The 16,283-nt window shown below is 41.3% G+C and overlaps 1 protein-coding gene across 2 annotated transcripts in view; it reads right to left on the bottom strand.

The window, feature by feature from the left end:
* NIPBL (NIPBL cohesin loading factor) overlaps positions 1–16,283 on the bottom strand; it is a 346,458-nt gene that overhangs the window by 7,542 nt on the left and 322,633 nt on the right. For both annotated transcript variants that reach the window (XM_038743872.1, XM_038743871.1), the window contains exons 33-42: positions 13,907–14,015; positions 11,898–12,034; positions 10,481–10,621; positions 10,181–10,274; positions 9,930–10,084; positions 9,557–9,647; positions 6,173–6,346; positions 5,356–5,546; positions 4,274–4,381; positions 1,545–1,745 (exon numbers count right to left, since the gene is read on the bottom strand). In XM_038743872.1, the coding sequence (XP_038599800.1) occupies positions 1,545–1,745; positions 4,274–4,381; positions 5,356–5,546; positions 6,173–6,346; positions 9,557–9,647; positions 9,930–10,084; positions 10,181–10,274; positions 10,481–10,621; positions 11,898–12,034; positions 13,907–14,015 (1,401 nt within the window). The remainder of the gene's footprint in view (positions 1–1,544; positions 1,746–4,273; positions 4,382–5,355; positions 5,547–6,172; positions 6,347–9,556; positions 9,648–9,929; positions 10,085–10,180; positions 10,275–10,480; positions 10,622–11,897; positions 12,035–13,906; positions 14,016–16,283) is intronic.

Below are 16,283 nucleotides of genomic sequence, written 5' to 3'. Positions count from 1 at the left end.
AGCGCTTACTATATGCAGAGCACTGTTCTAAGCGCTGGGGAATTTACAAGGTGATTAGGTTGTCCCCCGTGGGGCTCACAGTGTTAATCCCCATTTTACAGATGAGGTAACTGAGGCCCAGAGAAGTTAAGTGACTTGCCCAAAGTCACACAGCTGACGAGTGGTGGAGCCGGGATTTGAACCTATGACCTCTGACTCCAAAGCCCAGGCTCTTTCCACTGAGCCATGCTGCTTCCCTAAAAAAGCCTTGGAATCAAAAAAGCCTTGGTAATGGTGGAGGAAATGACCAACTTTCTGCTCCTTCTTGGTTTGTTCCATTGCCCACGGCATGCGCAACGTAACAAAGCATCTGTCCGAGTGATTCCCAAATCCTAAGGAAAATGTTGGGAAGTAACTTAGCTAGTGTGGATGTGGCTTTTACGTAAGCTGCAAAATTTCCCTCCTAATAACCCACCAACACAACGCTCCAAAGACCCCATGCAAATTTGTCTTCTTGACCAAGAACTCCGAGCTCCAAAACAGCACCTTGAAAACCAATTATCCAAACCTCTCCTCAGTTTTTCCCTCACTCAATTTAATTGGGCAGGATCGTTGCCTAACCTTCTCTTTTCATTTATTGTTAAGCTTTTGCCAGAGTTGCCCATCATCTGTACACCCGCAGCCTGCACAAACCTTAAAGGGTTGTGTCCTTGGTGTCCATAAGAAATATTTCAAAGTTAGTACATATGGGTGTTAGCCAGCCCAGGGTAGTGGCAGAAAGAATCCCATTTGCTCCGTATTGTTGCCCTGTGGCTTTGCTGCGGGGAACCCTGCCGTCACGGTTGCTGGGGCAAGCCTCTAGACTGTAAGCTCACTGTGGGCAGTGAGCCAACTCATACTGTACTCTCCCAAGCACTCAGTACAGTGCTTTGCACACAGTAAGCACTCAATAAATACCATTTTTGATGATGATCAAAAATGAACAACCATTTCCCAGGAACAGAAGCTTCTCATTATTGGTTTTAAGGCACTCAATCAACTCTCTCCCTCTTTTCTCCCCGACTTTGCCCCTTTCTGACTCCAACACCCACCTACACATGTGACTCCATCTCATCTCTCTCACTGTTGGCCCCTTGTTTCTGCCCTCCCTTCTCCCTGGAACTCCCTCCCTACTTCATATCTGACAGATCGGAGCTTTCCACATTTGCAAAACCCTACTAAAATCAGACCTCCTCCAGAAAGCCTTCTCTGACTAACCTGACATCTCCTCACCCTACTCTTCCTCCCTTCTGCGTCGCGAATCCATTTACGTCCATAATCCCAAGCACTTTGATTCAAAATTCTAAACTCTGTTGCTTCTTCTACCTATAATTTACTTTAATGCCTGTCCCCCGCCTCTAAACTGTAAGTTCTTTGAAGGCAGGAATCATGTTCACCAACTCTATCGTCTCCCACAAGCCGACACACACACTCATGACAGTCACTGTAAATTCAGTCTGATCTATTTGAAAGCCTCCCACTTTCACTTATTGGTCTTTCAAAGTACGATTTTGGCTCATGCTTACTGCAGTGTCATCAAAGAGGTTGAGTAAAGAAATCAGAAAAGCCCGTCGGTGTTGGCGATTTCCTCGGATCATGGAGTACAGATGGGAGCACAGAGCGCTGGAGGATTCATCGTGCCTGAAACCCCTTACAGGATCTTTCAAGGATGTGTTGATTGCCTGTTGGACTTGATAGGACATCTTCATGCCGGCCACTGCCTTCATCTGAAATCATACAAGGCTCATATTTATCATGGAGATCGAAACAGCACAAGTCAGACAAATGGGGAATACGCTTTAACACATGCAATTATCTGGATCTTGTTTCACAGTGCGGAGAGGAAGGGAAGGAGACCTGTGCTATCCAGAGAAAAAATTCTAGCATCAACTTACTGGAGCCTGCATTAAGGGAATGAAAAAAGACGCCGCCTCCCCAGTCACACAGCACTCATGAAAAGACACTCTGAGGCATTTAGTTCTTAGTATTATGAAGCCAACAGTCTGGTTATGAAGGGGCTCATGGTTAAGACCCTGAATGGGAACCGGGAGTTATTTAGGCCACGGGAATTAGAGCAATTTCTACTCATCTATGCGAACATATTAATGTCATCAATGTGTCAGACCAATGATCCATTTGGTCCAGGGTGCTTGGAGAAACAGGGTTCTGGCCCCCCCACAACCTCCTCCTGCCAGCCACTGTTTGGGGGGTAACTATTTAATATCCGTAATGTTTTTCTCTACAGCTATATCCTTCCCTCTAATAATTCACTCTCGACAGAAAACAGCATAGAGAAATGTATTCAAACCACTTTTAAACGTAACATTTTCAGCCCCCTGTTTACCTCTCTGGCTGTGTGAGGAAATGCTTTCTTTGGTTTTGTTTGGACCCTATCAAGGTTGCCTGCTAGCCCTGTTTTTGTCAGAATATGTCTATCGCTGCTGGAAGGACCCCTGAATCTGATATTTTGAAGCAGAACGTGATTTATCTCTTGCAGGTTCCCCTGCCTAAATATCAGCATTTTCACAATCCGATAGTTAATCCATATTTTCCCAAATGACTACTCCCTGTAACGCTAAGTTTTTCTACGCCTTATTGACCGCCCTACAATTTCTGTGAAATCTGATAGGGGTAGAAGAAGTCACTGATGTATTCATGAAATTGGGATGAAACACTTCAAATGCCTCTTGAAACTATGCTTGACAGTCAAGTCCTTGGAGGCAAGGACACAATAGTGGTGTTAAGCGCTCACTATGTGTAATGCATTCATTCGTTCAATCGTATTTATTGAGTGCTTACTGTGTGCACAGCACTGTACTAAGCACTTTGGAAGTACAAGTTGGCAACATATAGAGACGGTCCCTACCCAACAACAGGCTCACAGTCTAGAAAGGGGAGACAAACAATAAAACAAAACATGTGGACAGCTGTCAAGTCATCAGAACAAATAAAAATAAAGCTAGATGCACCACATTAGCAAAATAAATAGAACAGTAAATATGTACAAGTAAAATAGAGTAATAAATCTGTACAAACATATATACAGGGGCTGTGGGGAGGCGAAGGAGGTGGGGCAGAGGGGATGGGGAGGAGGAGAGGAAAAAGGGGGCTGTCTGGGGATGTCAAGCACTGCCCTAAGTGCTGGGATGGAGACCAGTTAATCAGGTCGGACGCAGTTCCAGTCCCACATAGGGCTCCCACTCTACATAGGAACCCCCGTTTTACAGATAAGGAAACAGGCACAGAAGTCAACTGACTTGCCCAGGGTCACACAGCAATCAAGAGGTGGAACACAAGTGTGTTTTCATCACACAGCTCTTCAGCCCACTTCTTCCAAATGTAACCATCACAACTCAAAATAACAGAGTAGCAGAAACACACGGGTGACAGAATGACGCTACTCAGGACTACCAAATGACCAGCAGTTGTATTCTCAAGGGTGATGCTTGTTATGCTTGAATGCTCTATTACTACTGTGTACAATAAACCACTGGCAAATTGGTCTTAGTACACTATTCTTTGGAAGGCATCACGGTGTGATTTCAGGTGGGGAGAAGCAGAGAAGGCATTCCATATTAGCTTCCTGGTCATTTTGGAAAGCAAAATGCTGTTTTTTGCTATTAAGCCCCAAATGTGACAGAAAAAAACAACATTCAAATCTAGCAATCTAGTTTTCTTCTCAGGAGTGGTGTCAAAGAAACCTGAAAGCTAACAAAGCTCCCTGTGCCTAAATTCTTACTATCTTCAATGAAAAACAACGGCCACAGTTTTCCTTCAAGTAGTAGCATTTTAAAAACACTCCAAAATGTAAATATTTATTCAAATAGTATTCCAAGTGTGCTCTGGTACTGTTATTGGAAACAACAGAGCTGGATGGACTGTCTGTCTGAGGACTTCCACTAGTAACAGAAAAAATGCTTGGTACATAGCTTCACCAGCAAATAACCTCACCTTCCAAATTTCTCCCCTGGTAGCTAGTTACACTTCAAGTTAACTCAACATTTCCCAGTTATTACACATCTTCTCACTCTGAGGAAGAATTAATTGCCTTCACTAGTTGACTCACTTCCCATAGATACTTGCACACGACTAAGTAGTAGGGGGCCAAGCGTTATCTTGGCAACACACAGAGAAAACAAATGTTACAGCAGGTGCACTTTCCTGTTTTTAAATTCTGGGCGGGTGACGACTTGAAAGACAGCAAAGGAACAGATATCTGTTTAAATAAGAACTACCCAATAACATTAGTACATACATGAATGAATCCCGCATATTTTTTGTCGATTTCCACAAGCTGCTGATCGGCTTTGTTCCGCATTGCAGGCTCCGGGTCTGTGCCCATGGCAATTAAATATGGCACACACTAGGAGAGAAAACATAAAAAAGTGGAGTTATCATCTAGGAAAACTACATGTACATACGATCTGGTATGACTAGATCATAACTCTTTAAACATTTATGCAATTAAGAATCAAGGTAGTCTGGATATGAAAGACTGTCACCAAAGAGAGGGAATAGAAGAGACAAAAATACTAACCCTAGACCTTAACTGAATTGAAATACTGCTTCACCAAAGTTTTGAATGAGAACTTCGGTTATGCAATTGGGTCTTATGGGTGCTTCATGATAAATATAAATATATGCATGTGCTATGTTCTAAAGAAAAAAAAACTGAAAAACATCAAGGGGATTCAGGAACAAAAAGAAATGAAAATAAATGGAATGCTATAGATTCGGGCAATTTCTCAACAAGACACATCACTCAATGCACCCTGAAAGATCCTGAGGAAAATATAATTGAAGAACAAAAATAATCGAGAAGGCAAATTCACAACTCTGCTACTCTTATACTTTCAATTTAGCTTCCAAACTTTTAAATATCTCTATGGACAATCGTGACTGTAAACAAATAAAAATGAGCCTAAATGTTCAACAGCAGATATAAATACTGGCTTTTGGAGATCTCTATTACTATCACATATATCGGGCAAAAAGCTGACATCAGTCAGGTTTTTGTACTTATCAGAGGCTGAAACAACGGGCCAGGTTATTAATTCAGTGGACTGACTACAATTTTTGATGACTCTAAAAAGCCTATGAAAAGTACCAGATTATTATTATTTTTACAGTTAAATACAAAAACGGTTTTCAAACTGAATTTTACTGCTGAATATTCCACTCTAACGATTCAATGAATTGTTAGCCACGAACTGTCATGGGATTTTCTTAAATGTAGTGGGGGGTAAAGGAACTTTGGGTACAGGAAGGCAAAAAAGTGGGGAAAAAAAGTTATTTGTGGGATAGTCCAAACTTGACCGAAAGAGACGCCTGGCTTACCTGTACTGGATGAATAAGGCCCTGGTTCAGAGTCAAGGCAATGACATTTAGAGCAAAGTGGCGCACACTCGACTGGTTGTGAAAGAATGCCTCAAGCACCTGTTTGAGGTAAAGCTGCATGATGGAGCTGCTCATCCCTGAGGAAATATCTCCCATTTCTTTTAGGTCTTCTTGTTTGGCTACTTTTTTCCCTAAAACAGGGAACAGAGACGAGATGCATGTTAAGGGTTCGTGCATTCCACACACTCATCACCGTGTTCTCCAAAATTACCTCCTGCCAAACCACCTTCCCGGTTTTACTCTCTATTTCCATGCTTCAATCTACATTGTTCTCTCCTTTCAATAAAATCATAAATATTACCTGAGTCTTTCCTTACACTAGATAAATGCGGGTAACAAGCAGAGAGTTGGGATGGACTCGACAGGTGACGGGAATTAATTTCCAACACCTCTTTCAATCCTCTTGTTTTATATGCAAATGTGTACTGACATATAACCAACAGGCCTGATCCTTTCAGTATCCAAACTCCTCCCTGGTGGGATGTCAGGAGCCTTTGGAATTTGCAGCAGGTTTTTTGAGCTTTTCGGGGATGACTTAATGGTCATCACAGTAATTCAGCGAATGATACCCTAATGGTCCTGAATGAGTTAATCTGGATTCCAAAAATTCCTAATTCACCCACCCGGGAGATTTGGGTTCCTTAAAAACCCATTAGCAACAAAAGCAGGAGGGCTTTTCTGTAATTTTCATCCAAAATAGCATAAGACTAAAGTGGTAAAATGATGTTCCGAAAGTTTTCAACGGTTTCCGACTTACAGTCTCTATCTGCCTGCTGCATACGTGTATCTTCTTCCTGTAGGTACGTCTGGAGATTTTTCAAAACTTGGATTTTCAAGTTTACCGAGCTGTTCTTATCAGAGAGAATGCTGTTATACAGATTCTTCACCTCCTGCTCAAACATTAGACTTGGATGCTGAATAAATGCAAAGCCTAGAAGAAGGGGAAAAACTCTTTGACTTGGCATTTAAAACTATTACTTTAGGAACCAAATGTGCTTGAAAGTCAAATGAAAGAATTGGTAAAAGACAACATGAACACCTTAGTTGAGCGAAATCATATTTTAAATGACTGGAAGAGTATGCAGGTGGCCTTACCTAGAGAAGCATTATGGCAGGCACTTCCTTCACCATGTATTATAAACAAGAAATTGTATTTCAAAGGAGAATTTCACACAAGAGGAAAACTTGAGGAGGGAGCAGGGCCTAGTGGCTAGGGGAGTGGGTTGGGAAGCAGGAGTCCTGGGTTCTATTCCTGGCTCCTCCACTGACTTGGAGTGTAACCTTGCGTGAGTCACTTAATCTCTCTGGGCCTCAATTTCTCCATCTGTAAAATGGGGACAGTCATATTTACCACCCACCTACCTCAAAGGGGTGCTTTAAGGGTTCAAGATGAAACATTTGCAAAACTGTTCAGATCCCTAAGTAGGAATGCACTACATAAAATTTTAAAAAGCATGCGCTGAAATACACAATTATCAGCTTGAAAAAACAGAAGGGTTTACTATTTTCTACAGATGCTCTAAAACACATATACTACTACAATCTGAAGTCTAAAGCGAATGCTACCTTCAATTCCTCTCTCTCTCTATTAACTTTGTATTATACAGACAAATCACTGAATTCACGACTTCCATTCTTCATTCCAAAGCGTTTACCGAACGGCTACTCATTGCAGGACACTGTTCTAGGTGCTTGGGCGAATATGAGAAAAGGAAGACACAGTCTCACGATATAACGGCCGCATTCGTCTAGCGAAAATATCAGCGCTGCTAACTTTTATGCTTACACAGTGCTCTTTAGTCATGCCTCTAAAGTGCTTCAGAAATGGTAGCGACTTTACCAGCCACTGAGTAGGTTTATAATATTGAAACTAAGGTGAGGGAGACCTTGGGCAACTGGTCTTGTTCACACAGCACTTTGGTGGCCCAGGCTGATACTACGGCCTCCTGCCTGCTCATCAGAGGCATAAATTGAATGACTATATCCTTACCACACTGAATTCCCTTTACAAAACAAAAACTTACTTCAGGCCCACATTTAAATGGACTACACAGGCCCCAGGTCACTACTGAACTTTTCACATCCACCAAAGTCAAACCTCTATGGGAAGGAAAGGTGGCAGAGAAGAGACAGGGTGGGGAATAGCTTTAGTAACATGAACCTTCAATTTGGCAACAAATAATCTGGTGCCCATGTTGGGAGGGGAAGTTTTTGTCCATGATCTTTTTTTTTTAATGAGATTTTGTTAAGCGATTATTATGTGCCCAGGCACTCTACTGAGCGCTGGGATAAATACAAACTAATCAGGTTGGGCACAGTCTATGTCCCAGATGGGGCTCACAGTCTTAATCCCCATTTTACAGATGATGGAACTGAGGCAGAGAGTAGTGACTTGCCCAATATCACACAACAGACAAGTGGCGGAGCCGGGATTAGAACCCAGGTCCTTCTGACGCCCCGGGTACTCTATCCACTTGGCCACGCTGCTTCTCATGACCACCTCTGTACTGTCTAAAAGTGTAGGATATAAAAAAAAATGCAGCCATTTGTACATTTTGTATTTCTGTAACAATATTAAAATACATATATATACATATATATATGAATAACCATAACCACTGACTTATTTCACCCTACCTGACGATTCCCTCAAAGCCCATGTGTAACTGGAATTTCAGAGGTGAGCTAAGTACCTGGAAAGATGGTGGTTAAACTTCCTACCTCTTCACATATGTGAGACCACCGCTCTCTCCACCCTCTAAGTCTATTAATGTCACATCTCTTCAAGTGGCCTTCCCAAAATGCGTCCTCTTTTCCCCGGCTCCCTCTCCCTTCTGCATTGTCTATGCACCCGGATCTGTGACCTTTGGGCATCTGATATCCACCCCACCCTCATTCATTCATTCACTCATTCAATCATATTTATTGAGCGTTTACTGTGTGCAGAGCAATGTACTAAGTGCTTGGGAAGTACAAGTTGGCAACATATAGAGAAGGTCCCTACCCAACAACGGGCTCACAGTCTAGAAGCACCCCACAGCACTAACATACCTAGCTATAAACTACAGATTACAAATTATTTCTATTAATGTCTGTCTCCCCCTCTTGACTGTAAACTCATTGTGGGCAGGGAATGTGTCTACCAACTCGGTTGTATTATACTCTCCCGAGTGCTTAGTACAGTGCTCTGCACACCGTGAGCACTCAATAAACATGACAGATGATGATGATAAAGGTGGATAAGGCCAAAGGAATTCCAATATGCTAAAAAGTCTTCATCCAGATCCTTTATCCCCAAACTGGGTGTTTTTCTCCCCTTCCAGTCCCGCATATTCTGATATTTAGGATCACTTACACAATATTAATAGACCTAATGTAGTACATTAGTATGCTGCTATGACCCATTGGATGTTTCAAGTCCTTGCAGTGAAAACTGTGATCGGCCTACATTTTCACTGAACTCTCCAAAAAGGCGGTATTTTGGTGAGCTATTGGCGTTGCCAACTCATCTGGGTTTTCCCAGACAGTTTTCAAGGTTGATTCTCTGGGCTGAACTGCCCCTTCTCGACTCGCCTCCAGTTAAATGCTACCTGGTGTTCATAACTCCCATATACACAAACCCCTTTGAAAATACAAAAGCCCACACATCTATTCCTGGCAATGAAACCTTTGCAGCAGCCCAGGAATGTGCATTTAGAAACACACGTTACCTACCTTCCCACCCAACTCTTTTCTCTATGATGGTGATGGATTTGGAGACTAAATTTTCTCCACAACATACCTGAGAGGTAGGCAAGAGGTAGGCATTGGAACCCCACGTTTTACAGATGAGGAAACTGAGGTACAGAGAAATTAAGTGAATTGCTCAAGGTCATCCAGGAAGTCACTGGCAGAGTTGGGAATAGGACCTAGGAGTTCTAACACCCAGTCCAGTTTTCTATACACCAGACCACGCTGCCATCTGCACACTGAAAAACTGCATACGGCGAGTCAAAGCTTTAAATAATTCAAGAAATGGGATGTGTCACCCAAAATAACGGACAGATCCAGTAACAACATTAACAAAGCAGAAAAAGCAATGCTATCATGAAATAAAGCACATCTCTTAAAACAACGCGGTCAATTTAAAAATAAGTCTTACCTAGACCTATTATGGCTTTGGTTTGCACTTCCTCATCTGAATGTTTTGTAAAATACATTAATAATTCAAGTACTTTGTCCTTTATGTTAACCTAAGTAAAGGGAAAAAAGAAGAAATGTAAGGCAAGTGACCAGTGTAAGTTAGCATATTTTTGGACCACTGACACAAAAATCTCAGTTGCAACTTATGCCCACGATACCGACAAGTAAGCTTCACGGTTTATAAAACTAGTCTCAGCGACAACACGGCAGATTTTTCATTTGTGTGTCAATACCAAAGGTTGGAACCTATTTTACACGTAGCTCACTCTCACTAAGAGTGAGTTTTCTTTTCATATGGCTCTGTTTGAGCAAATAAATGGTAAATATTTTACCTTACTGTTGCCTTTAAAGTCCTCCTGGTCAAAATCAAAATGTCGACAGAGTGCTCCTACAGTGAAAAGAGATCTAAGAAGTGCTGGTTTGTTTGCTGTGAGGATGGTGCTGTTTGGATCTTCCTGGTGCTGACTTTTCAATTTTGAAAGGGCACCTACCAAGAGACATGCCACTTAATGGTACTCTCAAGCCACTACATGGAAATTAACACTAATACCAACCTAAAAGCACGACCTGATAATTTACTTACCATAGTATCTATTGAAACAGGCCCACACAAATTTATAATTTTGGGTGACTTTATTCACAACTGCCCCGAGGCAGCTCACACAATGCTGCACCACCTAAAAGAAGAGGAAAAGGAAAATCTCAGTCTCCACACCAGACTCAAAGTTAAGAAACTGCACAAATGAAGGCTTTGTCATTACGTAAATGGTCTCTGGCCATCTCTGTTCATCACCTCAGATGTGGTTTATTAACAGGCTATTTCACCAATGTGACATTTGGGGATCATGGGTCCGAAATTCGTTTTAACAAAAAGAACCCTTACTGTCATGCCATATTTGATGATGAGTTTCATAAGATCTTCCTCAATAGTGGCCAGAAATGTCTCACTTGGATGCTCCATCAATGGCACTACCAGTTCTAAGATTTTTGCAACATTGCAGATCACCATGAAATCATTTTGTGTCTGAAAGGACAAAATGAAAAGTTAATGTTTCCTGCACAACCCAGCGTCATATAAAGTTAACTGACTTCTTAAGGCTTAGAAAAAGAAACGATTAAAGGTCTCCTGCCCTTCAGCAGGGCATGAATTTCAAACCTTAGTCCACTGAGGAAGCAACACTGCAAAAGAGCATTGCAGCTTGCATTTCAAACTCAATTATTATTCTAAAAATCTATGACATGTATGAATGACGGAAATGATATTTTAAAAAGACAAAAGATTTTTGCCTAATCAAACATCCTCTATTCAGCTTTGCCAAAGGAAAAATAGAAGGCTCTGATGAATATCAGAAAGATATATTTCTTGAAAACAAAATGATCTCTTTTCCTTGTCTGAGAGCAAATTAGGTCTTTAGCCTATGTTCATTAATGGTTGAGAGGAGACTGACTGACTTGTAGTTGACTTACAACTGAGGAGGTACTTAAGCAGGGGAAATATTTTCTTAACTTCTCCATGACACTGTCATTCATTCATTTAATCGTACTTATTAAGCACTTACTGGGTGCAGAGCCCTGTACTAAGCGCTTGGGAAAGTACAACACCCCCTCAACACCCACATATCTAGGAAGCTAATTAACAGTTTTGTAAATTAACAAATTCTTTTTTTCCAGAAAGGCCTAAGCCTGCAGCCTATCCTGGTGGCTCTCGAATAAGAAACAGTGGTACTGAACCATGAGAGTTACTGGTGAGTCAGTTTCTACATTTTTGAAAGAAACAAACACTAGGGATTTTTGTGAGCCACGAGGGAAACTCACCTGTCTTGAATCTTAAGTTTGAGAGTACTCTGAATAAATTTATGGTCTTTTACAAATGAAGCTACTTATTTACAATTGTTTAAACTCACTTTATTCCTTTCACACCCACTGTCACCTGACCTGTTTTTATGAAGTAATTCCGACTGAGTTTACTTAAATTTTTGTTATTTAGAAGTTGGAATTCGATCAGACATTCTAGTGTACTCAATGACAAATGTTTCACACTGTTCAAAATTAAAAGAATACTTCAAAACACAAACACTAATACTCAAAGTTTGAATAGTATCTCTCAGATTTGGTGCTAATAGTCAAAAGTATATTCTTTAGCTGGAATTTTTAGCCTATAGAGACTTGGTAGAGTTTCTTTACATTTCAGGCCTCTAACCTAATAATACAAAAATCTAAATAACACTTTCATCTTCAAATGAAAAAAATCCAATTTCATATGTCACTTAGGATGTAGACGATACATTTCTTTTACTTACACTACATTTAGTGGTAAGGTATGGTTGCATGGTCATGGCATGTTTGACCATTAGCTGGGGTCTGATTTTACTGAATAAGAATAGAGTGGTTATGCATGCTACCAAGCGACCGGAATTCACACCCTTGTTGTCAGAGTCTGAAAAAGTAAAACGAAAAAAAGAACATGATAAATGAAAACCCTGGAATATCAGTAAAAGACACAGAAGATTATTAAGGATCACACAATTTTTTCTAATAGTTCAATCCACTAAAAAAAAAATTGGCAGGGATCATGGAGTGAGCAGGGCAAAGTGTGGGTAAAAGATGGACGATTTGGCAACTAGGGAGCTTGGGGAGGGCTACCGAGAGAAAGGTTTAGAAAAAGGGCTGGGAAGGAAGGAGGCTATGAAGAGGCGTGATCGGAGCTAAAGAAGTGGTACTGCGAAATGGGAAATGCCAGCAGAATGGGAAACTGATGACTGGGAAGGAAAGCAGGACTGAGTGAGTGAGGCTGAATGTGAAGGGCAGAGTTGTGAGGAGAGGAAGGGGGCAGAGACATGTCCTGATGGAAGCTGTGCCGGGGGAGGATAGGTTTGGGGGAAGACAGGAGGCGGGAGGGATTTTTTTTTTTTTAATGGCATTTATTAAGCGCTTACTATGTGCAAAGCACTGTTCTAAGCGCTGGGGAGGTTACAAGGTGATCAGGTTGTCCCACGGGGGGTTCACAGTCTTAATCCCCATTTTACAGATGAGGGAACTGAGGCCCAGAGAAGTGAAGTGACTTGCCCAAAGTCACACAGCTGACAGGTGGCAGGGCCGGGATTTGAACCCGTGACCTCTGACTCCAAAGTCCGGGCTCTTTTCCATTGAGCCACGCTGCTTCTCTGCTTCTTTTAATCAGAAGGGAGGCTGCTATTTCCAGGTGGGTTTAGAAAGCCAAACAGAGAAGTCCCTGACGAACCATTTACGCTGTGTGAGTTTTGGGCAAAGCATTAACCACAGTCCTTGGTCTTCTGACATGGTAGATTTAAGGAAATGAAATCAAGTATTTCCGTTTTAATTAGTAATTTACAACTTGATGCTAACAGACAATGTGGATGCCCCTTCTTACCCTTAGCTCAAGAAAATGAAATCCTAAAGAGTATAAAATATTGGGTGGCTTTGAGCATTATATTAATTGAAAAATCATAATTCTTCCTGGATAAAAGAATAGTAGTGACAGTATTTATTAAGTGCTTACTGTGTTCAGAGCACTGCACTAAGCACTGGGAGGGAATATACAGGTGGAAACTGAACACAGTTAGCCAATGAATGCAAATACGAATACCAATACTATATATGAATCAAAACGAAATGCATGTTTTTCTTTGTAAAATCAATCTTCAATCAACCAATAACATTTTTGAGTGCTTACTTTGCACAGAGTACTGTACTAAATGCTTGGGAGAGTACAGAATACAGGGAGTACAGAAACAGAGTTGGTAGATAAGTTCCCTGCCCACAAGGAGTTTATAATTTCAAGGGAGACAGACGTTAATATAACAGATATGTACACATGATTACAGATAATTGCTGTGGGGATAAGGTTGAGGTGAATAAAGGGTACAAATCCAAGCTCAGAGGCAAGGCAATCCAGAAAGAAGAGCTCTTTAGACTAATCCAATACCTCAGACAGACAATTAATAAATGTGACAATCACCTAGGTGTTGCTACTGCCAAACCTAATTTTTATAAGCCTAGGAAAGACCTTTGGCCATGAAATTAAAGAAGTCTTTGGGTTTAGTGTGTGCCTGTCACTGAATCGGTGTGATGTTAATTCCATAGAGTCTAAAGTCAGGCCAATAAGTAGATACTTTTACAAAAATTGCATTCTGATGCAATGAAAGTATTTGGATAATGTCATTTAAAAGACAGGTGGAGTTTTCTCAGGCAAGAGCCCTGGCGGGGTGGGGAGTAGGGGAGAGTTTCTGCTATTTGCAAAAACTCCATTCACCAAGTGACACAAGTGTCATAAAAATGCTTAGCTCACCAGCTAGAGATTCTTCATATTTCAGAATGTGCTCCACCAGGTTATCAACAAGCTGCGTACAGGCTTTCTTCACAGGTTTATATGAAGCATCTTCTTCCGATTTCAACAGCTGAATTTGAAAGAAACCAATGAGCAAAATTAGACTCGCAGCAAAAAGACACTGAACATTTAGAGTTTGTAACAAGGCATATATGGCTTTCATGACATAAAACAGCATCAGGCTCAGACATTTTTCAAGCTCTCCTTCTTTGGAAAGCGAGAAGAAGTGACTCAGTTGTAAGGTGTGGAGAGACACAACAGGTTAATTAACCTGAAAGTTTCAACAAAGGAAAGGGAAAGACTGGCAAGAAAAAGGAAAAGCTCAGTGATAGATGAAAATTTTATAGAGTGCATACTAAAATCCACAAAGATGAGACAGCGATCAATTAATAATCAAGGAAGGAAGGAAGTTTAAAAGCACATCTATGCCATTTCTTCCTATTCAAGAGCAGTTCTGGTTAACTACTCAACTTTCTCCCAAAGTGCTCTTTGCAATAATTCCATTATAGAAACGAAAATAAGTTCTAACTTGCTTCCTCTGATGCCTGCCACCTAAGCCCCAGGTGAAAGGGATGCACCCAAGCCAAAGAGCCAGGCCAGAAGGGTGGACATGGATACCAGGAGCTCGGTGTTTCAACAGATTTGGCCCTAAATATAGAATAATTTCTCCCTTCAGTAACTCCTCCTCCAGGCACCCTGCCCTAGTCAATCTTCCTTCAGCAGAGAAGCAACATGGTCATCAACTCACACAGGCCTGCAGGATGGGTACAGATGGGCTGGGTTGCCCTGGCAGGACCATGTTTGGTCTAGAGAAGCAGGGCTACCTAGGAGACAGGGCCCAGGCTGGGAAATCTGAGGACTTGGGCTCTAATCCTGGCTCTTCCTGCTGTGTGGCCTTGGGCAAGCCACTCTACTTCTCTGTGCCCCAGTTCCCTCATCTGTAAAATGGTAATTAAATACCCGTTCTCCCTCTTACTTTAGACTGTGCGTCCCATGTGGGGACAGAGACCATGTCTAACCTGATTAATCTCTATCTACCCCAGAGCTAAGGACACTGCTTGACGTATAGTGACAGCATAATGATAATAATAATAATGACAACCCCACACAAAGTTTGGTGCTAGCAAACAATCAATCAGGGTATTTACTGAGGGTGTAAGTCTGCAGGGCCTGTCCTAAGAGCGTCAACTGAAAGGTTTAGGACCAGGCCTCAGTCTGAATCGAAGCTTCCCTGACCGCTGCAGGAACTGAAACGACCAACCCAGTTTATGTGACCTTCTATCTTACTATACGGACCAGATGGCAACTATTCATTTTCATTATCATAAAATGCTTACATTCTTGCTTGCTTCACCCCGAAATCTCCCATTAGGAGACTCAAGGGTAGAGATGTATCATTCTCTAACCTTAGTGCTTTCAAGAATGTCCACGGTGGGTGGAGGGGAGAAGACCTAGAAGAAACTGACACTGAAGTGTCCCTGAGAATATCTTTCTTTAAACCTGCCCAAAAGACTTGTAGAATAAAGGTCCCCCACAAAAACAGTACTGCTAAACCTAATGCAAGCGTACTATATTATCTATATTATGCATCTCTTGCATCAGATTGTCAAAAAGGAATTTCAACAGAGGCTTCATAAAGCCAGAAGACAGTTCAACTTTATCTAGAGAAAAATAAATCTGATATTCTATTTTCAGATCTTTAAGAAAACATGTGAGAGAAATGGAATTTCTGGTGTGAGAAAATCAGGTCTCCAAATAATGAATGCAACTGATTTAGCCCTTCCCAATCATTGTCCAAGCTGGAGTAGGCATTTTTTTTTTTTAGACCAGAAGAGTCATTAATGAAAGGAAAGGATAGCTAAGAATAGCAACATTTACTGATCACCCACTACACGTATTCATTCATTCATTCAATCGTATTGATTGAGCGTTAAGTGTGTGCAGTGCACTGTACTAAGCGTTTGGGAAGTACAAATCAGCAACAGATAGAGATGGTCCCTACCCAACAAAGGGCTCACAGTCTAGAAGGGGGAGACAGACAATGAAACAAAACAAGTAGACAGGTGTCAATACCACCAGGATAATATACATGTAGTACACTGTCCTAAGCATCTGGGAAGTACAGAATTAAAAACACTTTCCCTGGCTCTTAGGCACTTTTCAATTCAGATGGGGAAGACAAACAAAAATATTTACAAGTGGAATAGTCAAGCTAAATTAAGTGCTAATACATAATACATAAGTGCTATGGAGAATGGTAATAAATTCATCAGTGCCAGAGATGGTTGAAGGGTTGCTATGTTTCAGGATGTTGGGAAATCAATTTGGGGAAGCTTAA

The sequence above is a fragment of the Tachyglossus aculeatus genome, chromosome 3, assembly GCF_015852505.1.
Source record: "Tachyglossus aculeatus isolate mTacAcu1 chromosome 3, mTacAcu1.pri, whole genome shotgun sequence".
Lineage (NCBI taxonomy): Eukaryota > Metazoa > Chordata > Mammalia > Monotremata > Tachyglossidae > Tachyglossus > Tachyglossus aculeatus.
This window is presented reverse-complemented; position numbering and strand designations above follow the sequence as displayed.